The sequence below is a fragment of the Ruditapes philippinarum genome, unplaced genomic scaffold (assembly GCF_026571515.1).
Source record: "Ruditapes philippinarum isolate M1 unplaced genomic scaffold, ASM2657151v2 ctg10756_1_1_1_1, whole genome shotgun sequence".
Lineage (NCBI taxonomy): Eukaryota > Metazoa > Mollusca > Bivalvia > Venerida > Veneridae > Ruditapes > Ruditapes philippinarum.
In genome coordinates this window covers 8,454-28,333 of record NW_026857261.1, presented here as the reverse complement: position 1 = coordinate 28,333, position 19,880 = coordinate 8,454, and the positions used below count along the sequence as shown (strand labels likewise).

The 19,880-nt window shown below is 31.6% G+C and overlaps 1 protein-coding gene across 1 annotated transcript; it reads left to right on the top strand.

Moving 5' to 3' along the window:
* The first annotated feature begins 314 nt into the window (after positions 1 to 314).
* On the top strand, positions 315 to 18,899 carry LOC132749213 (sialin-like). The gene is made up of 11 exons (XM_060738930.1): positions 315 to 425; positions 2,169 to 2,347; positions 4,590 to 4,823; positions 5,670 to 5,757; positions 6,597 to 6,695; positions 7,364 to 7,485; positions 7,765 to 7,914; positions 8,761 to 8,893; positions 10,029 to 10,184; positions 11,154 to 11,239; positions 13,623 to 18,899. The coding sequence occupies exons 1-11, from the start codon at positions 344 to 346 to the stop codon at positions 13,818 to 13,820; spliced, it is 1,527 nt and encodes a 508-aa protein (XP_060594913.1). The 5' UTR covers positions 315 to 343; the 3' UTR covers positions 13,821 to 18,899.
* Positions 18,900 to 19,880: the final 981 nt, after the last annotated feature.

Below are 19,880 nucleotides of genomic sequence, written 5' to 3'. Positions count from 1 at the left end.
CTTCCATACCCCTTGGACAGATAATATTTCCCATAACCCTTGGACAAGCATTTATACATGCGCCTTCGACAACTTATCAGTAAAAAAATGATCCCCTTGGACAAATTGTCTAATTTAATACCCCCCTTGGACATCTCTTCCATACCCCTTGGACAAATAATATTTTCCATACAACCTGTCTTTTTCAAAACAATACCCCCTTGGACAGTGTTATCTGAAATATGACCCCCTTGGACCTAATTTTTAAATACCCCCCCCTTGGACAAAAAAATACCTCTTCCATAGGGGGGGTGCGGATAATTTCTGGAATAGCCCAATTGAGAACGTCAGTTGAGTAAGAAATATGTCAAAAATGATTCAAACTGAAGATAAAGTTCCGTTATTGGGAAGCACATCTTCAAATGTTGCATTAAAACCTCCAAAAGGTATTTATTGAGGTCATATTTTCCACAAAAAGAGGTGAGAAATACGGCTTTGTTTTGAATAACTATAATAGTTTTCGGATGTACTGTAATTTCGGATTTCGTCTCCATGTAGGCTTATTCCACATTCTGAAATACACGGTTAAGTATAGGAAGTGGCTAGCCGTACGGTATATTTGTGTTTATTAACCACTACCACGTTATTCATTTTTAAATATGATTGTCCATCTGCCAATCTGAACAAAAAATACATCATTTTTTTTAGGGAAATTCCTATGTGTACATGTGTAGCCTATATCGGGATCAGTCTGATGTAAATCAGGGTTGGAAGATTGGAAGAGGTCATAGCCTCATATAATTTTGGGAAGAAATACCGCTTTAATCACTATTTTGAAAAATAAATTTAATTATTTTATAGAAATGTCCATTGCGAACTGGGAAATGGAATTATCTTAGACGTTGGAATATAAAAAATATTTCAAAATAGCCTAGTATATTAATTTTTAATGATATATATGATAAGAATGTATAAATGCATGTGCTGGGATTGACAAATATAAATTTCATTCGGATTTAATTGGTGTTTTGAGCTCCACACCACAAGACTTAGTGTCTGTGTAAAATGAAGAAATACCGCTTTAATCACTATTTTGAAAAATAAATTTAATTATTTTATAGAAATGCCCATTGCGAACTGGGAAATGGAATTATCTTAGACATTGGAATATAAAAAATATTTCAAAATAGCCTAGTATATTAATTTTTAATGATATATATGATAAGAATGTATAAATGCATGTGCTGGGATTGACAAATATAAATTTCATTCGGATTTAATTGGTGTTTTGAGCTCCACACCACAAGACTTAGTGTCTGTGTAAAATGAAGAAATACCGCTTTAATCACTATTTTGAAAAATAAATTTAATTATTTTATAGAAATGCCCATTGCGAACTGGGAAATGGAATTATCTTAGACGTTGGAATATAAAAAATATTTCAAAATAGCCTATATTAATTTTTAATGATATATATGATAAGAATGTATAAATGCATGTGCTGGGATTGACAAACAGTGTTTCAAACAGTTTAAAATTTAAATTAATGTAAACTTTAAACAATCCTTAGGCACTGACAGGAATGTGAACCACTGACCTCTTGATACAAGACAGACAATCAACCATGTCACACAAGCATAGCTATACTGTGTTGGTGCAAGTTAAAACCCAACCAAAAATATTGGCTTTGTGTAAAAACCTGATATAACTAAAGCTTTATTTACATGCATATAAGATTATATTTTCAATGATATATATTAAGGGTGAGCCAAATATTTGTAATCTAGCTATCAGGATTTATACAACCTTAAGAAATTATTTATCAAACAATTAACAATACTGTACAGTGATTGTATTAAGCTTAAATTTTATGTAAACTTAGAGATAAATGTAATGATGTTAAGGCAAAAAACAAAAAATATGGTTTCCGGTCTCCCTGAACCTACCCCCTTTAAAACCCTACCCTAGACTTTCTATTTGCCATTTTGATTTTTCAATTTTTTTTCTATAAGAAAATTGTGTAGAATTATATATAAAGTATTAATTAATATTATATTAATATATAAAAAAAGGTAGTCTTACCTTATACATACCTTAGAACCTTCATTTTTAATTGCGGCAGGGATGGGGGAGACCAAGAATAAAATCAAAATATTTTTTACCTTAAAATTAAATTATCCATTGAACAGGATGGGGATACAGACATTCGCTGGCATTCCTAGCATTTTTTGGCTTTGTCAATGTATACTGTATGAGAGTAAACCTGAGCGTTGCCATGGTTGATATGGTGAAACCCCAGCACAAAGATGACCAGAACTCTACATCTGATGAGTGCCAAGATCACAACCTCAACAGTACCAAAACTAATGTAAGTATTACCATAACAGGAGATCAAGAAAACAACATGAAATTAAGTCTGGAGCTAGGGGACATTTTTTCCTTAGAAAACTACTCTCCTTACAAAGCTACTCTCTATTTAAACAAACTACTCTTAACAAAAAAACTGCTCTCCTTCTCCTTACAAAAAATACTACTACCCCCTACATAAACTGCTCTCTTTCTATTCATACAAACTACCCTTTACGAAAACTATTCTACTACCCCTTACACAAACTACTCTCCTCCTTTTTACACAAACTACTCTCTAATTTTTACAAACTACTCTCCTCCGATTTACACTAACTACTCTCCTCTGATTTACACTAACTACTCTCCTCCTATTTTACACAAACTACTCTCCTCCTATTTACACTAACTACTCTCCTCCTATTTTCACAAACTACTCTCTAATTTACATGTACTCTCCTTTTATACACACAAACTACTCTTTACAAAAACTATTCTCCTTATAACAAAAACTACTCTCCTACTATCATAAACTTCTCTTATTCTATTTACAAAGACTTCTTTTTATGAAACCAGTACTCTCCTTTTTATAATAAAAACTACTCTCCTACTTTAAAAAGCTACTCTCCACCTCCGTACAAAAACTACTCTCCTTCAATGAAGATTATAGTAGGCCTTCTGAGGAATCCGGGTCAGCTCGGCCCTAAAACGTACTCGGCCCCCGAGTCAGCTCGGCCCTATTCCAACTCGGCACGGGTCAACTCGGCCCACTTTTAAAAATCGGTAAAAGACATTAAAGGACTCTTATTGTCATGGGCTGTTATTATCAATCAATATGTATGTTAAGGATATCGATTAATTAGGTGATAATTATGATTAACTCATTGACATTCATGAATTCAAAATTGATTAGTGACCACCTGCAATCAATTATAAGCTCATGATATAAAGTTAACAAGTTTTTGTTTCTTTTTTTTTTTAAAAATTACTTTATAAACAAAATGCATCTCAGGAAACACATTTTTATTATATGTATATTAATTTTATCGAATCTGCAAGACAAATAAATAACTTTGTTTTCTAAATATACTTTATTTCGGCAGAAGTACAACGTATAATTATATAATAATATGATATTCTTATTATTCATTTACCTTAACAACATGCAAAGCAAAGTAAATACGTTATATATATTTTGTAAAGTGGGCCGAGTTGACCCGTGCCGAGTTGACCCGTGCCGAGTTGGTATAGGGCCGAGTTGACTCTTTTCCCTTCTGAGTACTCTTTAAATGAAGGTTATAATTATGTAGGTGCTGACAATTAAGAAGAATAAATTCAAGTCAAAATTTGAGATTTGCTGTCTGTACAAAAAGTTGAGATGCCTCAAACTAAATACAAACATGTTATTTTAAAAGCTGAATGTTTCGAAAATAGTGCTGTGGTGTCATTATGACTAAATGTATAAATAGTGCTGTCTTTTTTGTAAAGGTCTTATTTCACAAATATTGCCTGGATTTAATTATTAAGTTGAATAACCACAAAATGTTATATAATTTTGGGGGGAAAAAAACAGCATTTGTAAGGCTTGCCCTGTTAAGTTGTTATTTTAGTCATAAATTTTAGCTTGTAGACAGTAAGGCTATATTAATTCTACCATATAATTCCCGTCAGCAGCTTGTATAACAAGTTTTTAATATTGACAAGAAGTTGAAAATAAAACAGCAAATTAAGACTGTTTTCATTGAAAAATGATGCACAATAAGAAAATTAATTAAAAATGATGCACAATAAGATTATGTCAGATTTTCACGCAGTTGTTGAACGTCTAATGTAATCTGTCTTAATCAGAACATCCTCGGCTATTATGCATAATAACCTCTGAGTTAATAAGGATTGAAGCAGTTCCACCACATGGTTTCAGATGTAAACAGAAACAGTTAGTGTAATCTTTGATAAAGTAAAACAAATGCATGAATTTGATTGATATCCAAAAGAAAATAAAGTCTTTTTCTGTACAATTATGATTGAAAATATGTCTGACAACCATTTTTATGGTATATATATGTATACAGCATAGTATGCAGTGTTTAAGCCAATCAGTTTTCGAGACATTTATTTGCACTATTATAAATATACATATATATATATACAAGTCATATTCACTTCAAACAAAAAAATAAATAATGGACATAATTCCTTCATTATATTATATGAGTTACAGCTATTTTGCACCAAACCCTCAAGAAATCCTTTATATTTTACAGGAAGGAGAGTTTGACTGGAGTACAGATCTACAGGACTACATTCTTGGATCATTCTTCTATGGTTACATTCTTACACAGATCCCAGGGGGTTGGATGGCTGAGAAGTTTGGGGCTAAGTGGCTGTTTGGGCTAGGTGTGTTATGTACATCGGTGCTTACACTGGTAACACCAATAGCTGCACGGTACCATGTAGGAGTCTTTATTGCAGTTAGAGTGCTGGAGGGACTAGGAGAGGTATATACACATGTATATGGATAATTGTATCAATAAATACTGCATTTAAAGTATCATCAAAGGTGTCTACCTGATAGTTAAAGGCCCATAAAGCCCGAACAACCATACAGTTAATAAACTTACCCCCCCCCCCCCCCCTACTGAATAATCTTGAGCATTTTGATATTAGTAAAGTTAAAAGTTCTTCAGTAGTTTTAATGGAAGGCAACAAATCATTTCACATTTAATGCTGCCATCTTTACAAAATGAGGATCAAACATAATGTTTATCAATTATCTAAACATTAAAAACAGAGAGGAAAAACGATATTTATTTCTGGAGCTTAAATTTGCATTAAATGAAGCATCATTGATCAGTGTATTTGACATTGATATTGTCAACTGAAATGACATCATATCATAAAAGGGCATGTGACATTGATATTGTCAACTGGAGTAAAATCATGTCACAATAGGGCATGTGACATTGATATCGTCAACTGAAGTAACATTATGTCTTCCCAGGGCTTGCATTTATTTCAAAATTTTTGAAGTCAGAGGCTGCAAAATCTCTGATATTGTGAGTAATATTATATATGTAAAGATGGAAAAATATTACAGTCAAGTCAAAGATGAAATGATCCCAAACTGATCACTTTGCAGAAGCCCTGAGTAAATTTGCATGTGAATTTTTTCAGGAATTACTGGAACTTTTAACCTTAACAAATGCTTATTTTTCACTTCTTGTTTATAATATGGATAAAAACTCTACATGTAAGAAAATAAACAAAGTTAAGATACAATGAGAATTGATTCCAATGTCAAACCAAAATTTATAATCAAAGTGGTATGTTCTGTTTTTTTACAGGGTGTGACATTTCCTGCTATGCATGCTATGTGGGGCAAATGGGCTCCACTGTATGAAAGATCAAAGCTTGCTGGATTCTCATATGCAGGTATGTTTTGCTTCTCAATTCAAACTGACACGGTGCATTTATCTATTTATCCTATACCATGCTAGAACCTTAAATGATACTTGGTCCATGTATATATTATGTCAACAAAATACCACAGAATATAATAAATGTGTTGCAATTTGTTAAATGTCAAGTAACATTATACTCGAACCTTCTGAGTGACCTAGGTTTGCATATTCCAATGATGGGTGTACAAATAAGTGGTAAAGTGGATTGGACAGTATAATACTCCTCTTGTCGACATTGAAAGGTACAAATAATTTAAAACAATGCCTTACTTGCTTTAGATTTAACCCTTAACATTTTAAGAGCTTCCATTTTTAGAAAAAAAAACAAACAAAGAAAAGTCTAGCAACTATGGTAATGCTTGGGAGGCATTTTGTTTTCATGTAAAAAATTTAATGTAGCCAATAATTCAAACTTTTTTTAAGCTCATCGACATGAAACTTGGAATACTGTCTTATCATGACAAGATGCAATTGTTAAACCATTAGGGACATACTTTTGACGGCAATGTTTTTGGACTTATATCCCATTTTAACAGACAAGCATTAGTACTGCATGTTTAGACTGTCCATTAACAACTAATTTTTGAAATATTATGATAAAAAATTCATTTTGACAGTGGAGAGCCATGATAGACTGCATGGATTTATAGGCTAGCCTGGCTCCTTCTGGTACATTTGGGTCCCTTAGGATAAGGACTAAATTCTGATTTATTTATCTTAAGCCAGCACCAGAATCAGTTTGATGAAAGTATATTTATTTTTAATCAACTTGAATTCATATTAAGGCATCAGTTTTTCGTTTCATTATAGGAGCTCAACTAGGGACAGTGTTTGCTCTGCCAATTTCTGGTTGGTTGTGCGATCAGAAAACATTTGCTGGTGGATGGCCCTCAGTATTCTATGTCTTTGGTAAGTCTGACCTTTTTGACAGTACAATGGTGTTGAACAGAAATATATCTTAGTCTGTGGCGCAATAGCTCAGTTGGTTAGACCACAGACTGTCACTCCTGAGGTTCCGGGTTGGATCCTGGGTAACACCCTTGGAATTTTTCAGACAGACTTTCAGTGTTTCCCACCTACCTAGAGGTGTACTGGTAACAAACCCAGGTTATCATTGCATGTATCAGTGCTATACACTTGGCATGTAAAAGAACCAAGTGGTCTATTCAATAAGAGCTAGGGACTGGTTCCCAGACTCTCTTGTATCTCATAGCTGCCTCTAGAGTCTGCTGAGGTAAGGACCCTACTGGAAATAAGTGCTTGCACTTTCGTAGGTTATCCTTGACCACCCGGTCCAAAAAAAAATACATCAATCAATCAATCAATCTGTGTGAAAATACTTCAATTTTGAATAAGTTTAAAAATTCTTGATTTTATGATATGTTCTTAAATTCTTGATTTATTGGTTAATGGTTACTTGATTATAATTTAAACATTTGATAAAAAGAATTTAAGGTCCATTTATAAATTAATTTTATACAGCATATTACCGAAAACTTTCCATGTATATGGCTTTTTATTTGATATATTATAGACCATGGTATTCTATGTTTATGGTTTATCATCAAATATTTCAGGTGGTATTGCATGTGTTTGGTTTCTGGTTTGGACATTGTTTGCATATAACACTCCTGCAGACCATCCTAAGATTTCTAGAGAAGAGCGAGAATTTATCGAATCAAGTGTTGGTATGAAAGAGGTATTGCAGATATTGGAAATTTATTACTTCTAATGATCATTTGGTTTTTATGTCTCTTTTATATCAGGACATAGCCTAACTGATGTGATGATCACAAGTGTTCAGCAAATAAACAAGACAGGTTAAATGCATCTGGGAGGGGGTACACTTTAACGCTGCGATTTTGCTACCCAACCCTATCCCTCCTTCCCTCTCTTCTCAAAAACAAGTCCTCTATATAATCCTGCTTACTGAACTGGTGATAAGCTTTTACACATACAGTATGTATGATTATTTCAGGATATTGCAACACCATGGGGAGCTATTCTGAGATGTCCAGCAGTGTGGGCGGTCTGTATAGCTCACTTCTCCAACAACTGGGGCTTTTATACGATGCTTACAACACTACCAAGCTATATGAAAAATATCCTAAAGTTTGATATAAAAACCGTGAGTAAACCAAGCTGTATGTAAAATATCCTAAAATTTGATATAAAGACAGTGAGAAAACCAAGCTGTATGTAAAATATCCTAAAGTTTGATATAAAGACAGTGAGTAAACCATGCTGTATGAAAAATATCCTAAAGTTTGATGTACACCAATCTATATATGAAAAGTATCCTAAAGTTTGATATAGAGAAGGTGAGTTCATCAATATAGTAAGATCTTATTCAAGATGTAATTTTATATAAAAAAAATTATACATTGATGAAATTACATCATTAGAATTAATACATATTTTCTGATCAACTATCTGTATTCCACAAATTGTATCTTCACAAAAATTATGTGGTGTCATCCATTGAATATTTCATGAAAGTTCATGGTGTCATGGCATTTCATATGACATGTTGGATAAAAAGATTAAGAAATCTGTAATGTTAGATAAAGAGCTGAAGAAATCTGTAATGTTAGATAAAGAGATAAAGAAATATGTAATGTTAGATAAAAAGATAAAGAAACTGTGTTAGATAAAGAGATAAAGAAATCTGTAATGTTGGATAAAGAGGAAAAGAAATCTGTAATGTTAGAAAAAGAGGTAAATGAATCTGTGATGTTAGATAAAGAGATAAAGAATTCTGTAATGTTGGATAAAGACATAAAGAAATCTGTAATGTTATATAAAGAAGTAAATAAATCTCTAATGTTAGATAAAGAGATAAAAATTGTATAAATGATTATCTTATATACATAACATTGAAAAAAGTGACAACTCAACATGTTTTATTTTAATAGGTATATCTGACAAACTGTAAAAGTATTGGCTCACTTGTTGAATGTTTTATTTCTTTCAGAATGGTATGTTATCAGCGTTACCATATTTGGGCTGTTGGATAGGTCAGAACTCATCTGGAATTACAGCTGATTATCTACGTAGCAAGGGCTACCTTTCTACCGTGGCAACTAGAAGATTATTCACTGTTTTTGGTATGAATATATTTTATTTAACCATTTTCTATCTCTTTGGTCCACTGTGGTCAAGTGGTTAAAGTGGATTGGTCAACTACAATGGGCAAATTTTCAATAAGTATTTCAAATATTGATGAAAACAATAGAAACGTATTAGTTGTATATTCTAACAAAATATTTCTTGAACAAAAAATGTTCATCTAGTTTTACGTGATTTAGTATGGACATTTATTTGATGAAAAAAAACAATTTTTTGATTTTAGAACAATTTATTATTTGCTATACTTTATATAAATATGTAGTATCCATTCATGTATCTCACACTTCTTTTTTAGTTTGATATTAAATACTATCGACATAATACTTTATGTTTTTACATACTTTCCAGTATGGACCAATTCACTTTTAGGTTTCGGACAAAATCCAGTCATAAGTGACCAAAATCTCAACACATTTTGTTATTAATGACAAATATCCAAATAAATAACCAACATTTATGCATATATATCAAAGTTCTAATTACATTTAGACATAAACAACCAAGATCAAGACTGTATTCAAATAATAAATTACCAAGTCTTAGATTATAACAGAACTTAAATAACAAATATTCAAAAAATTTAAAAGGTCTAAATTATATCGAGATAATGATTTGAACATTTCAATATGAAGATCACCATAAATTCAAACATAAATTAATAGAACCCTGTTCACATGAAATTTTTAAGATCTGTATAATATATTGTTTCAAAAATAATTTTGCAAGATCTAGATAGAACGTTAGGTCATGTGGTTCTAGGCCTCACAATGGTTTAAATATTTCAGGTCTTGTGGTTTTAGGCCTCACAATGATTTAAATAGTTCAGGTCTTGTGGTTCCTGGCCTGACAATGATTTAGATATGTCAGGTTTTGCAGTTCCTGGCATCACAATGATTTCAATATTTCAGGTCTTGTGGTTCCTTGCTTCACAATGATTTCAATATTTCAGGTCTTGCGGTTCCTGGCCTTACAATGGTTTAAATATTTCAGGTCTTGTGGTTCCTTGCTTCACAAAGATTTCAATATTTCAGGTCTTGGGGTTCCTGGCATCACAATGATTTTAATATTTCAGGTCTTGCAGTTCCTGGCCTCACAATGATTTCAATATTTCAGGTCTTGCGGTTCCTGGCCTCACAATGATTCTTATACAGTTTGCTGGATGTAACCAGACAGCAGCTGTTGCCATGCTTGTGTTATGTCTCACAGCAGGGGGCTTCACAATGGGTGGATTCCAGGTTAATCATATTGATCTGTCTCCAAACTTTGCTGGTAAGTTTGCTTGAAAAATAAAGGTGTTTTTTTGTTAGTGAATATGCTATAATAATGACACTGAGAAGTAAGAAAAATGGAATATTTTGACAAGTGTGAAGCACAAGTGAAAACGTGGGAATTTTCTCACTTCATTGTTATTCAACACTACTTTGTCTAAATCAAGCTGTTAGTCTATCTTCTATAATCTGTATGTCCAGCTTGCTTGATGGTTCTACCCAGGAAATAATGTACATCTAGAGCCTGTGAGGTCTCCCTGTACCAGCAAAGCTTGGAAGAAACCATAATTATGACCTGTACAGTGTTGTGACCAATATAATACCTTTGATGTCTGTAATAACATTGGGACATTGTCTGTAGTATCATTTAGACATTATCATCTGTAATAACATTGAAACATTATTGTTTGTAATAACATTTAGACATTACTGTCAATAATGTCATTCAAACATTATTCTCTGTTATGTAATTTAGACATGTTTGTCTGTAATGTCATTTAGACATTATTCTCTGTAATGTCATTTAGACATGAATCTATGTAATGTCCTTTCAACATTTTCTTTAGACATTATTATCTGTAATGTTATTCAGACATTATTGTCTGTAATGTCATTTAGACATTATTCTATGTAATGCCATTTGTCTGTGATAACATTTAGACAATCTTCTCTGTTTTGACATTGACATTATTTTCTAAAAAGTCATTTTTACATTATTTTCTGTAATATCATTTAGTCATTATTGTTTGTAATAACATTTAGACATAATTGTCTATAATAACATTTAGACATTGTCAATGTCATAAATTAATACAGTTTTAAATAATGAAATTTGATGGTAAGGTGCTGTTGTCTTTAACTCTTTTTTTATATCAAATGTATAGATCCTGATCATATATATCTTTGTAGATATTTTGCAAACATTCAGTTTATGTAGAAATATAATTTTTTTGTTATTTGTTACTTACAGGAGTGCTAATGGGAATGTCTAACACCTGGGCTACTATCCCTGGTTTCTTAGGACCTGCAGTGGTTGGCTGGCTGACTCATAAACATGTAACAGAAATATTTTTAATTTATTATCAATCATTCAACATTCGGTTATTAGTATATGTTTTTGAAACAAGTTTTGCAACTTATACTAATCATATTCAACTCTGCCTATGGGAACAAACAAGTGGTGTGATATAGAAAAACATTGGCATGGCCCAGGGTAGGCCTGAAATCTGCAACCCCTGGGTTGAGAGACTTAACCCTTAACCACTAGGCCATGGAATTATTTGGCTTGGCTGTTTATAGAACATTACGAGTTTGGCCAGGAATAAAAATAAATGATAAATTATAGATATAATGTGTTTTAATTGTTAAATTAGTTTGAACATTGTTTTATATTAAGCTTAATTGTGCAGATAACTTGTAATTGGTAATATGGTTGTGACTCCAGAAGGGCACAAACACTATCTAGATTGAGTGGCAGACACCTCAACCACAAAGCCACCTCAACCCTTACACTAATATGTGCAATAAAGATAGCGGCTGTATCAAACTATTCAGTACTTACTTATATTAGTTAAAAGACTATTAAGTCTTTGGCTGAGTGGTTAAGGCTGTTGAATTCAAACCACTTACCCGTCACTGTTGTGGGTTCAAATCCTTCCAGAAACATAAGAATCTTTCATGTAAGGAAGCTATCGAGCTAGATTACTGAATGTCAGTGGTTCTACTCAGATGCTCACTTGTGCCTGAAGTTATAACTGGAGAGGCACCTACAGTTTTCCTTCACCAGTAAAGCTGAAAGGTCATCATGTGACCATAAAAGTTTTGGTGCAACATTAAACCCACAACAAATAGTTATTAAAGTAAAGATGTTAATACAAAAAAAATGTATTTGCAAAGGTTTGAAAAATTTCAATGTGCCTTCTGAAAATGAATTTGTAAACTACGCAGTAAAGCCATGGTCTAAAGATATTTGAAGTTTTAGCTAGGCTTCCCTTAATTTAAATTTTCTGATTACAAAATTTTAAAAGTAAAAGAATGAACTAATGAAATAATCAAACCATTCAGTACTTATATTTGTTGAAACACTATAAAGTCATTGACTGAGTGGTTAAGGTCATTGACTTCAAACCACTTGCCAGTGGTCTAAAAATATTTGAAGTTTTAGCTAGGCTTCCCTTAATTTAAATTTTCTGATTACAAAATTTTAATAGTAAAAGAATAAACTAATGAAATAATCTCGGGGAAAAATGGCTATTTATGAAACCTTTGCAAGTCTTGGCATAGGATTTTCTTATTAGTTTTGATTTTATTAATAAACTTTCCAAATAATGGCCTCTGAATATTATTAATAATAATACTAATACCATATATGTGCAAAAATATTAAAACCCAGGGATAATGAGCAAAGTTATTAGAACTTTTTATGAAAACATAATGAAATTTATTAGGTATAATTCAGAATATTACTGATTTTTTTTTCTTCCCAAATATCAAATTAGCTATTAATGATGTTTTTAGGATAATATTTTTAATACGTTTCTAAACTTTCATATCAGCTGATGAAGCTTATTAAAGTGAAACATGTTTCGATGAACTTGTGTTGGTTTGTGATCTTTTTAACATATTGTATAAAACAGTAATAGATGATTTATTTTCTTTTATAATGTTTATTTTTACATGCCAAATGTGGTGTCTATTAACGTAGATGTATGTTTGGTAAGTTTATGTCATTTCCTTTGTTATTTATCATATCAACTGATGAAGCTTATATAGGGGAAACTGTTTACCGGGACATAAATCATCTCCGGGACAGACACTTTATTTCCGGGACTTTCCCAGACATCCGGGACATTATGGCATGTATGGGAAACATAATTTGATAAACTGTGTTGTTTTGCAGTCTGTGTATCATGTAAATTTTCGTTATTTAGCTGTTAAATCTTGCCCCATATTTAATCACAGTATTGTTATACTTTTCTGATCCTTCAGAAGCTAACATTTTCAGTTTAAGATAGAATACTGCTACATCTGGTGCTAGGGGGCATTACTGATGCTGCACCTTACATTTTTACTCAGACCCCATCAATCCTAGTCTAAAGTGTTTACCATTTTAATTTTTATTACACGGCTTCTGAGAGATAGGCTGATATCCAGGTTTCTATGATAAGTTTTTTATTTCATCATTTTATTTATTATTATTGAAATAACTTATAATAACTCTTACATTCTTTGACTAAAAAGATTAGAACTTTCCACTAGTGAAGATTCTGCCCAGGTTTGACAAGGCTCTATACTATTGGTGGCTCATTTTTTGTATTTTCATATTGAATCCCTTTAACTTTGAATGGACAAATAACTGCTCCAAATTCAAAAACAGGGCAAATCCATTACATAAATTCATATGGTTTTGGTTTAATTGAATGAAATGTTCTTTTTTCAGGACACACGGGACCAGTGGCAAATTGTGTTTTACATCGCAGCTGCAGTGTATCTCTCTGGTGCAGTGCTATACTTCCTGTTGTCACGTGGTACGGTGCAAGACTGGAATGAACCTGTTCGGGGAGTCTCATTTAAACATAGAGAAACAAAAAGCCCTACATATAGGATTCCTGCCGTGGAACATCAGGCTGTAGATTAATGATATGTGATATTAGATTATATTATGTAATGTGTAACCATTGTTTTTTATGATTTAGGTCTTATATAGAATTCAGGTTCACTGAATTTAGTCCAGACTATTCAGAAATTTTGGGATGGTCAAAATTAACTAAAACTACTTGCCATTTTAATAGTTTTTTCAGTAAAGAAATAGTTTGAAAAATTATGTGATAAAAAACATTGTATTCTTTTTCCTCAGCAAGTTTCAACAGTTTTACATGTTTCATGATGTTGTGAAACATTTTCCAAGATTTCACATTCCTGTTACATGTAATGTGCTTTTATTGTTGTTTTTATTTTTGTCAAATGTTGTTTTTATTAACTGTTACATGTATTAAAGTGAGTCCCACTTTCAAATGCAAATTAACTATCAATCTTTGTATAACATTTCATTTTTATTGCCACCAAGAGTAATTTAAATTCATAACATTTAAGGTAATTTCTTTAATTATTTTGCGATTGCAATTTTGTTAAAAGGGGTTTAATTTTTCATTGCAAATCTTAAGTTAAATCCCTAGGCATGTGTGTACACATAATATTTCAGAGTGTTATAAAAGAAGAGTGAAGGCCTTGTCAAGTGTGAGTTGTGCAATACAATTTAAATCACTGGGTTGTAATGGCATTTTTAGTTTGTTTAGTTTTTTTTTCTCTAAAAGTAATGTAATTTTATGGCAAAATATGAAGGTTGTTATGGCATTTTTAGTATTTATTCTCTAAATATAATATAATTTTATGGCAATAGTTGACAGTTGTTAAGACATTTTTAAACCTACATTATATTTGTTATTTTTAAGGTGATATTATAATTTTTTATTGTGACATTTGTGATAAAAGAGTTGAATTATATTTGATCATCAAAAATGTAATCGTATGTTGTAAAAAAAAATTTAAGATGTAGTTTTAATTGCAATAGATAATGGCAAATTATGTCCTAGAAATTTTTGTTTTTCCAATTAAGAAAGTGTAAACATATATTAGATAACATTTTAAAAATGAAAATGGTTTTAATGCATACTAGATGTTTATGACCAGAAGTTAGTAGTACAAAATGTGAAATAATCTTTTATAATAGTAGCATAATGATATCAAAGTGGTATTTTGACTGCCATATAAAATACTTAATTAAATGGCCAAGAAGCAAAATACCGGTAAGTTAAAAGGTGGTTCAGCTTTATGGTAAATGGGTATATTTTTAGAGGTTGTAACAGGACTCTTGCATTAAAAAGTGTTTTAAGAAATGAACTTGATATCATATTTAGGGCATAATTGGACTTAAAAGGTTGTACAACTGTCCTGTAAAAGAATTTTTTTATTCATTTGTGAGTATTTTTATTTTTGATTGATGTAATTTTGAACATCAATTTTCTTTGTAAATCAGGGCTGTGGTGCATGTACAATGAGTAAATTGTATGACTTAGCTAAAATTCTTGTACTTTATTTTTGTAAAAGTTTTTTGTTTTTGTTTTTTCAACTGTGAATTTTATTTTTATGGCAATCACCTGTCTTCCCTACAGTGCAAAAATTATCAAAACTCTATCTGTGATATAGATGTATAATCAAAAAGGTAATTCCAGATGTTTTGTGTAAATATATATTCTTTTTATTTCACTTGGGTTAGTATTTTTGTGTAAATAATAAAATATATGTATGTTAAAGTGTATAAAGCTATATACTTATATGCTGTCTGTAATACGAAATTATTGTTTGAACTGTGAAAAAAGAATAAAAGAAACATTTTATATTTATCGTTTAGAACCAATGGCATTATTATTTAGCACAAAATTATTGCTAATAGCTTATAATCCTACTTAAATAATATTATGTTTTAAGAACATCTTATTCTGTTAACTTACATTATTCAGCTATTCTAAAGTTTAAATATGTTATTTTTAATATATAAATTGTTTCATATAATTGTCAAATTAAAAGAATCAAGTTGGAAAATGATATTTGCTAACGATAAAATACATAAAATTTCAGGAAATCTCTCAATACCTCTAATATACTGGTCTACTGTCTATATTTAAATTCATAAATTTGTTTCCCGATCTTTCTAAAAACGAAGATCACCATAAATAATTCTCAGGACGCTGTTTTTAAGAAGGCTTAACAGTGATATGATGCACTTTTCCAAGATAAAATTACTGAAATACTTAGTTTGAAACAACACAGAATTGTTTTTTCCAACAGAAAAAATAAACTGTAGGCTGATGCAGATGGGAATCACAGTCGTTTCCTATATGTGACAACAGTTGGTTCCAATCTGTGATAAGTCGGTTCCAAACTGTGACAGTAGTTGGTTACCATCTGTGAGAGCAGTCAAAGTTTGATGATTCTTTTTCTTGCATATTATATTACATCGTATATCAGAAAGAATTTTTGAAAATTAAGTATTTTCATTTAGCATTTTTTTCTTGCATTTTTTTCTTATATTTGTGTAAAAAGTTCATTCAAAGTGGTAAAATCATCTTAAGCACACAGTTCAATTATAAAAAGCAAGTTGGAGTGTTTTCTTTATAAGTAGATGACTTGTCTTACACAGTGGGTGTTAAGACAGGTTTTTCTAGCACCGGTGAAAACAGCAGAAAATTCAATCTGATATGCAAGAAATAATAGAGACATTCTATGTGAAAACTCATTTGAGAATCAGCCATAAGATAGTGGAAACAATTATAAATTTCATAAAAATATGTCATCATATATAGCTTTATAATTTTTAACTTTGTGTTTTTATAAGAATGCAAGCAGTATTATTTTTCACAGGAAAGAAATTTTACCTGAAAGACTGGGATGAAAAACAGGTATGTTAGAAGATAAGATTAGGATATTTTGTTTTTGCTTTACTGACTAAAAATATTGATTGACAAGATTGAAAGTGTTGTGAGAATTTGAATGTGAAGTGTCTGCTGAATTTGAGTAATGGATTTGTCCAGCTTCCATTTTTAGAAATGGAGTATGAAATTTTACTAATAACTAAGTAATATTGTAAAATAGGAGTATGAAATTTTACCAATAACTAAGTAATATTGTAAAATAGAAGTATGAAATTTTACCAATAACTAAGTAATATTGTAAAATAGGCGTATGAAATTTTACCATAACTAAGTAATATTGTAAAATAGAAGTATGAAATTTTACCAATAACTAAGTAATATTGTAAAATAGGCGTATGAAATTTTACCAATAACTGAGTAATATTGTAAAATAAGAGTATGAAATTTTACCAATAACTAAGTAATATTGTAAAATAGAAGTATGAAATTTTACCAATAACTAAGTAATATTGTAAAATAGGAGTATGAAATTTTACCAATAACTAAGTAATATTGTAAAATAGGAGTATGAAATTTTACCAATAACTAAGTATTTTTGTAAAATAGGAGTATGAAATTTTACCAATAACTAAGTAATATTGTAAAATAGAAGTATGAAATTTTACCAATAACTAAGTAATATTGTAAAATAGAAGTATGAAATTTTACCAATAACTAAGTAATATTGTAAAATATGAGTATGAAATTTTACCAATAACTAAGTATTTTTGTAAAATAGGAGTATGAAATTTTGCCAATAACTAAGTATTTTTGTAAAATAGGAGTAAGAAATTTTACCAATAACTAAGTCATATTGTGAAATAGGCGTGTGAAATTTTAATGATAAATAAGGAACACAATGTTTTTAGCTCACCTGTCACAAAGCGACAGGGTGAGCTTTTGTGATCGCTTTTCGTCCGTCGTCCGTCTGTCCGTAAACTTTTACTTTAAATGACATCTCCTCATAAACCACTAAGCCAATTTCATCCAAACTTCACACGAATGTTCCTTTGGTGGTAAAACGAAACGAATCCGTTTAAAGGTGTAATGATGGGGGCCTTACTTCCAAGTTTGTTCAAATGAAAGCCCTTGGGTTTAAACCGGCCCTGCTCCGGGGGCCTTTATACAGGTGAGCAACCACAGGGCCATCATGGCCCTCTTGTTTAAAATGTAAGTCCCCTATGGAATGGGTGAGGGGCTCAAATTTTACCATACCTGTTATAGTTTTAACTCTTTTGGTCCTGTATGGAAAAATATAAGCTTTTTTTTTTAAAGTTTTATATATTATGGGGCTTATATTTTACTATGCATTTTTTATTTGTTAATATAATTGTTCTCATAAGAAATGGTCTTAGATAGAATTTCAGACTATTGTTACAATGACATGTGTACACAGGCAAATGAGATTTTGGGTTGTTTAAAATCCTTGATTATTTATGTGATGATATACTTATTGACAAATTATGTGCAATATGGAAATACATGTACTATTAAAACTTATTCACTCAACGTTCTTCTTGTCTGTCTTATATAATAAGATATGTTGGCTGTTATACTGCCTGGATGTGTACACATTTTGGCCATATTTCTGGAGTCAGAGACTGCAAAATCTCTGTTATTGGAAGTCACATTAAATTTTTATAGATAAAGAAGGAAAAGGTATTAGATTTTGGAAGTCACAAGCTAAAATCAAGGAGTAAATGACTCCCAACTAACTTCCATTAACAGAAGCCCTGCATATTTTGTAGCTGGATGTTGGCCAGATTTATCAGACATCATGCTGCCTTGATGTTGGCCAGATAGGTTGTAGCTATGCCACCTAGGTATTGGCCAGATTTGTTAGCAGTTTACCTGCCGACAGCTGGATGTTGGCCAGATTTATCAGAAATCCTGCTGCCTTGATGTTGGCCAGATAGGTTGTAGCTATGTAGGAGCAGTAGTCCAGTGGTAGGACGAGCGCTTAGGGATCGAGAGGTCCCGGGTTCGAACCCCACCAGGGGCACTGCTAATTTCCTTGAGCAAGAAATTTACCTGCGATTGCTTCACTTCACCCAGGTGTAAATGGGTACCTGCGAGGGTGGTATAATTCCGTTACGCCAAAGTGTCGGCTGCACTAAGCGGAGTTAAAAGACTCCCCAGGGAGATTGATAGATAGATACCAGTAGCCCGATGACCAGGGGTAATAGCTGTAAAGTCGGTGAACGTGCGTAAGCATGAAACTTAGACTATAAAATGCAATTACTTTACTATGCCACCTAGATATTGGCCAGATTTGTTAGCAGTTTACCTGCCTACAGCTGGATGTTGGCCAGATTTATTAGTAGTCATACTACTAAGATGTTGGCCACATGTTAAAGTACCGTAAAACTAATAAACGCCCCTCCCCTAATAAAGGCCCTGTGGGTTTTTGATATGAAAAAAGTCTACTCATTAGTGCTGAACTCATGAGTAAATCCATAATTTTATGCAAATCCTTCAGAATTCATTTTATTTTATAGTAAACACAAACATGTATCATATGAACTTTAAAACTAACTATTTTAATGCTATTATCAACCTTGCTAACACAATGATTTTTGGATTAAGGAAAAAATGTGTTGTAATAATAGCCCCCTTTTGGAAAATGATAAGCCCCCAGGGGGGTTTAATAGGGATTTTACAGTATTTTTTTTTACAAAGAATTTTTTTTTAAAGTTTTATATTGGGTATGCCTAATTTTATGAATATTTACATTTTTTTTATCTTAACTTACATACCTCCGGAGTTTTTGTTAATGTGATTTAAAAATTGCATCACTTCTTTGTTACTTAAAGTCAATACACATTTTTCTTCCTTTTTTTTAATTCTGAAGACTGGGCTTTAACAAGTATACAAGTGTAAAAACCTGGGAAAATAATTGAGGATTTCGGACAATTCAAATGCAGGGATGAGCCTTGTTTTTTAAGCAAGAAAATACCCTTTGCAATTTTTGGGGTTCAACAAATTTAAAGCTTTTCTAAAATTTAATCCCCACCTAAAAAAAAAATTCGAAGATGAGGCAGTTATAGCAAGTTGATACGAGTGATAAACGCCTAAGAATAGTAATCTGAGCAGTACTCTCGGTACGAGGGCACATTTTATAAGTTTAATTGTATCTTTACCGTTGTACATGTAATATTAAGAATCTTACATCTGCTGCTGACAGAGGCAAGAATGCTAGAATAAGATATTTGGCTCTGAAGTGATTC

What these genes read in the sequence shown, in the direction of transcription:
- LOC132749213 (XM_060738930.1), top strand. Translation starts at nt 344, where the DNA reads ATGTCAAAAATGATTCAAACTGAAGATAAAGTTCCGTTATTGGGAAGC. An exon ending in TGCTGGATTCTCATATGCAG is followed by an intron (nt 5,758 to 6,596) that starts GTATGTTTTGCT and finishes GTTTCATTATAG; the next exon opens with GAGCTCAACTAGGGACAGTG. An exon ending in CTCAGTATTCTATGTCTTTG is followed by an intron (nt 6,696 to 7,363) that starts GTAAGTCTGACC and finishes CAAATATTTCAG; the next exon opens with GTGGTATTGCATGTGTTTGG.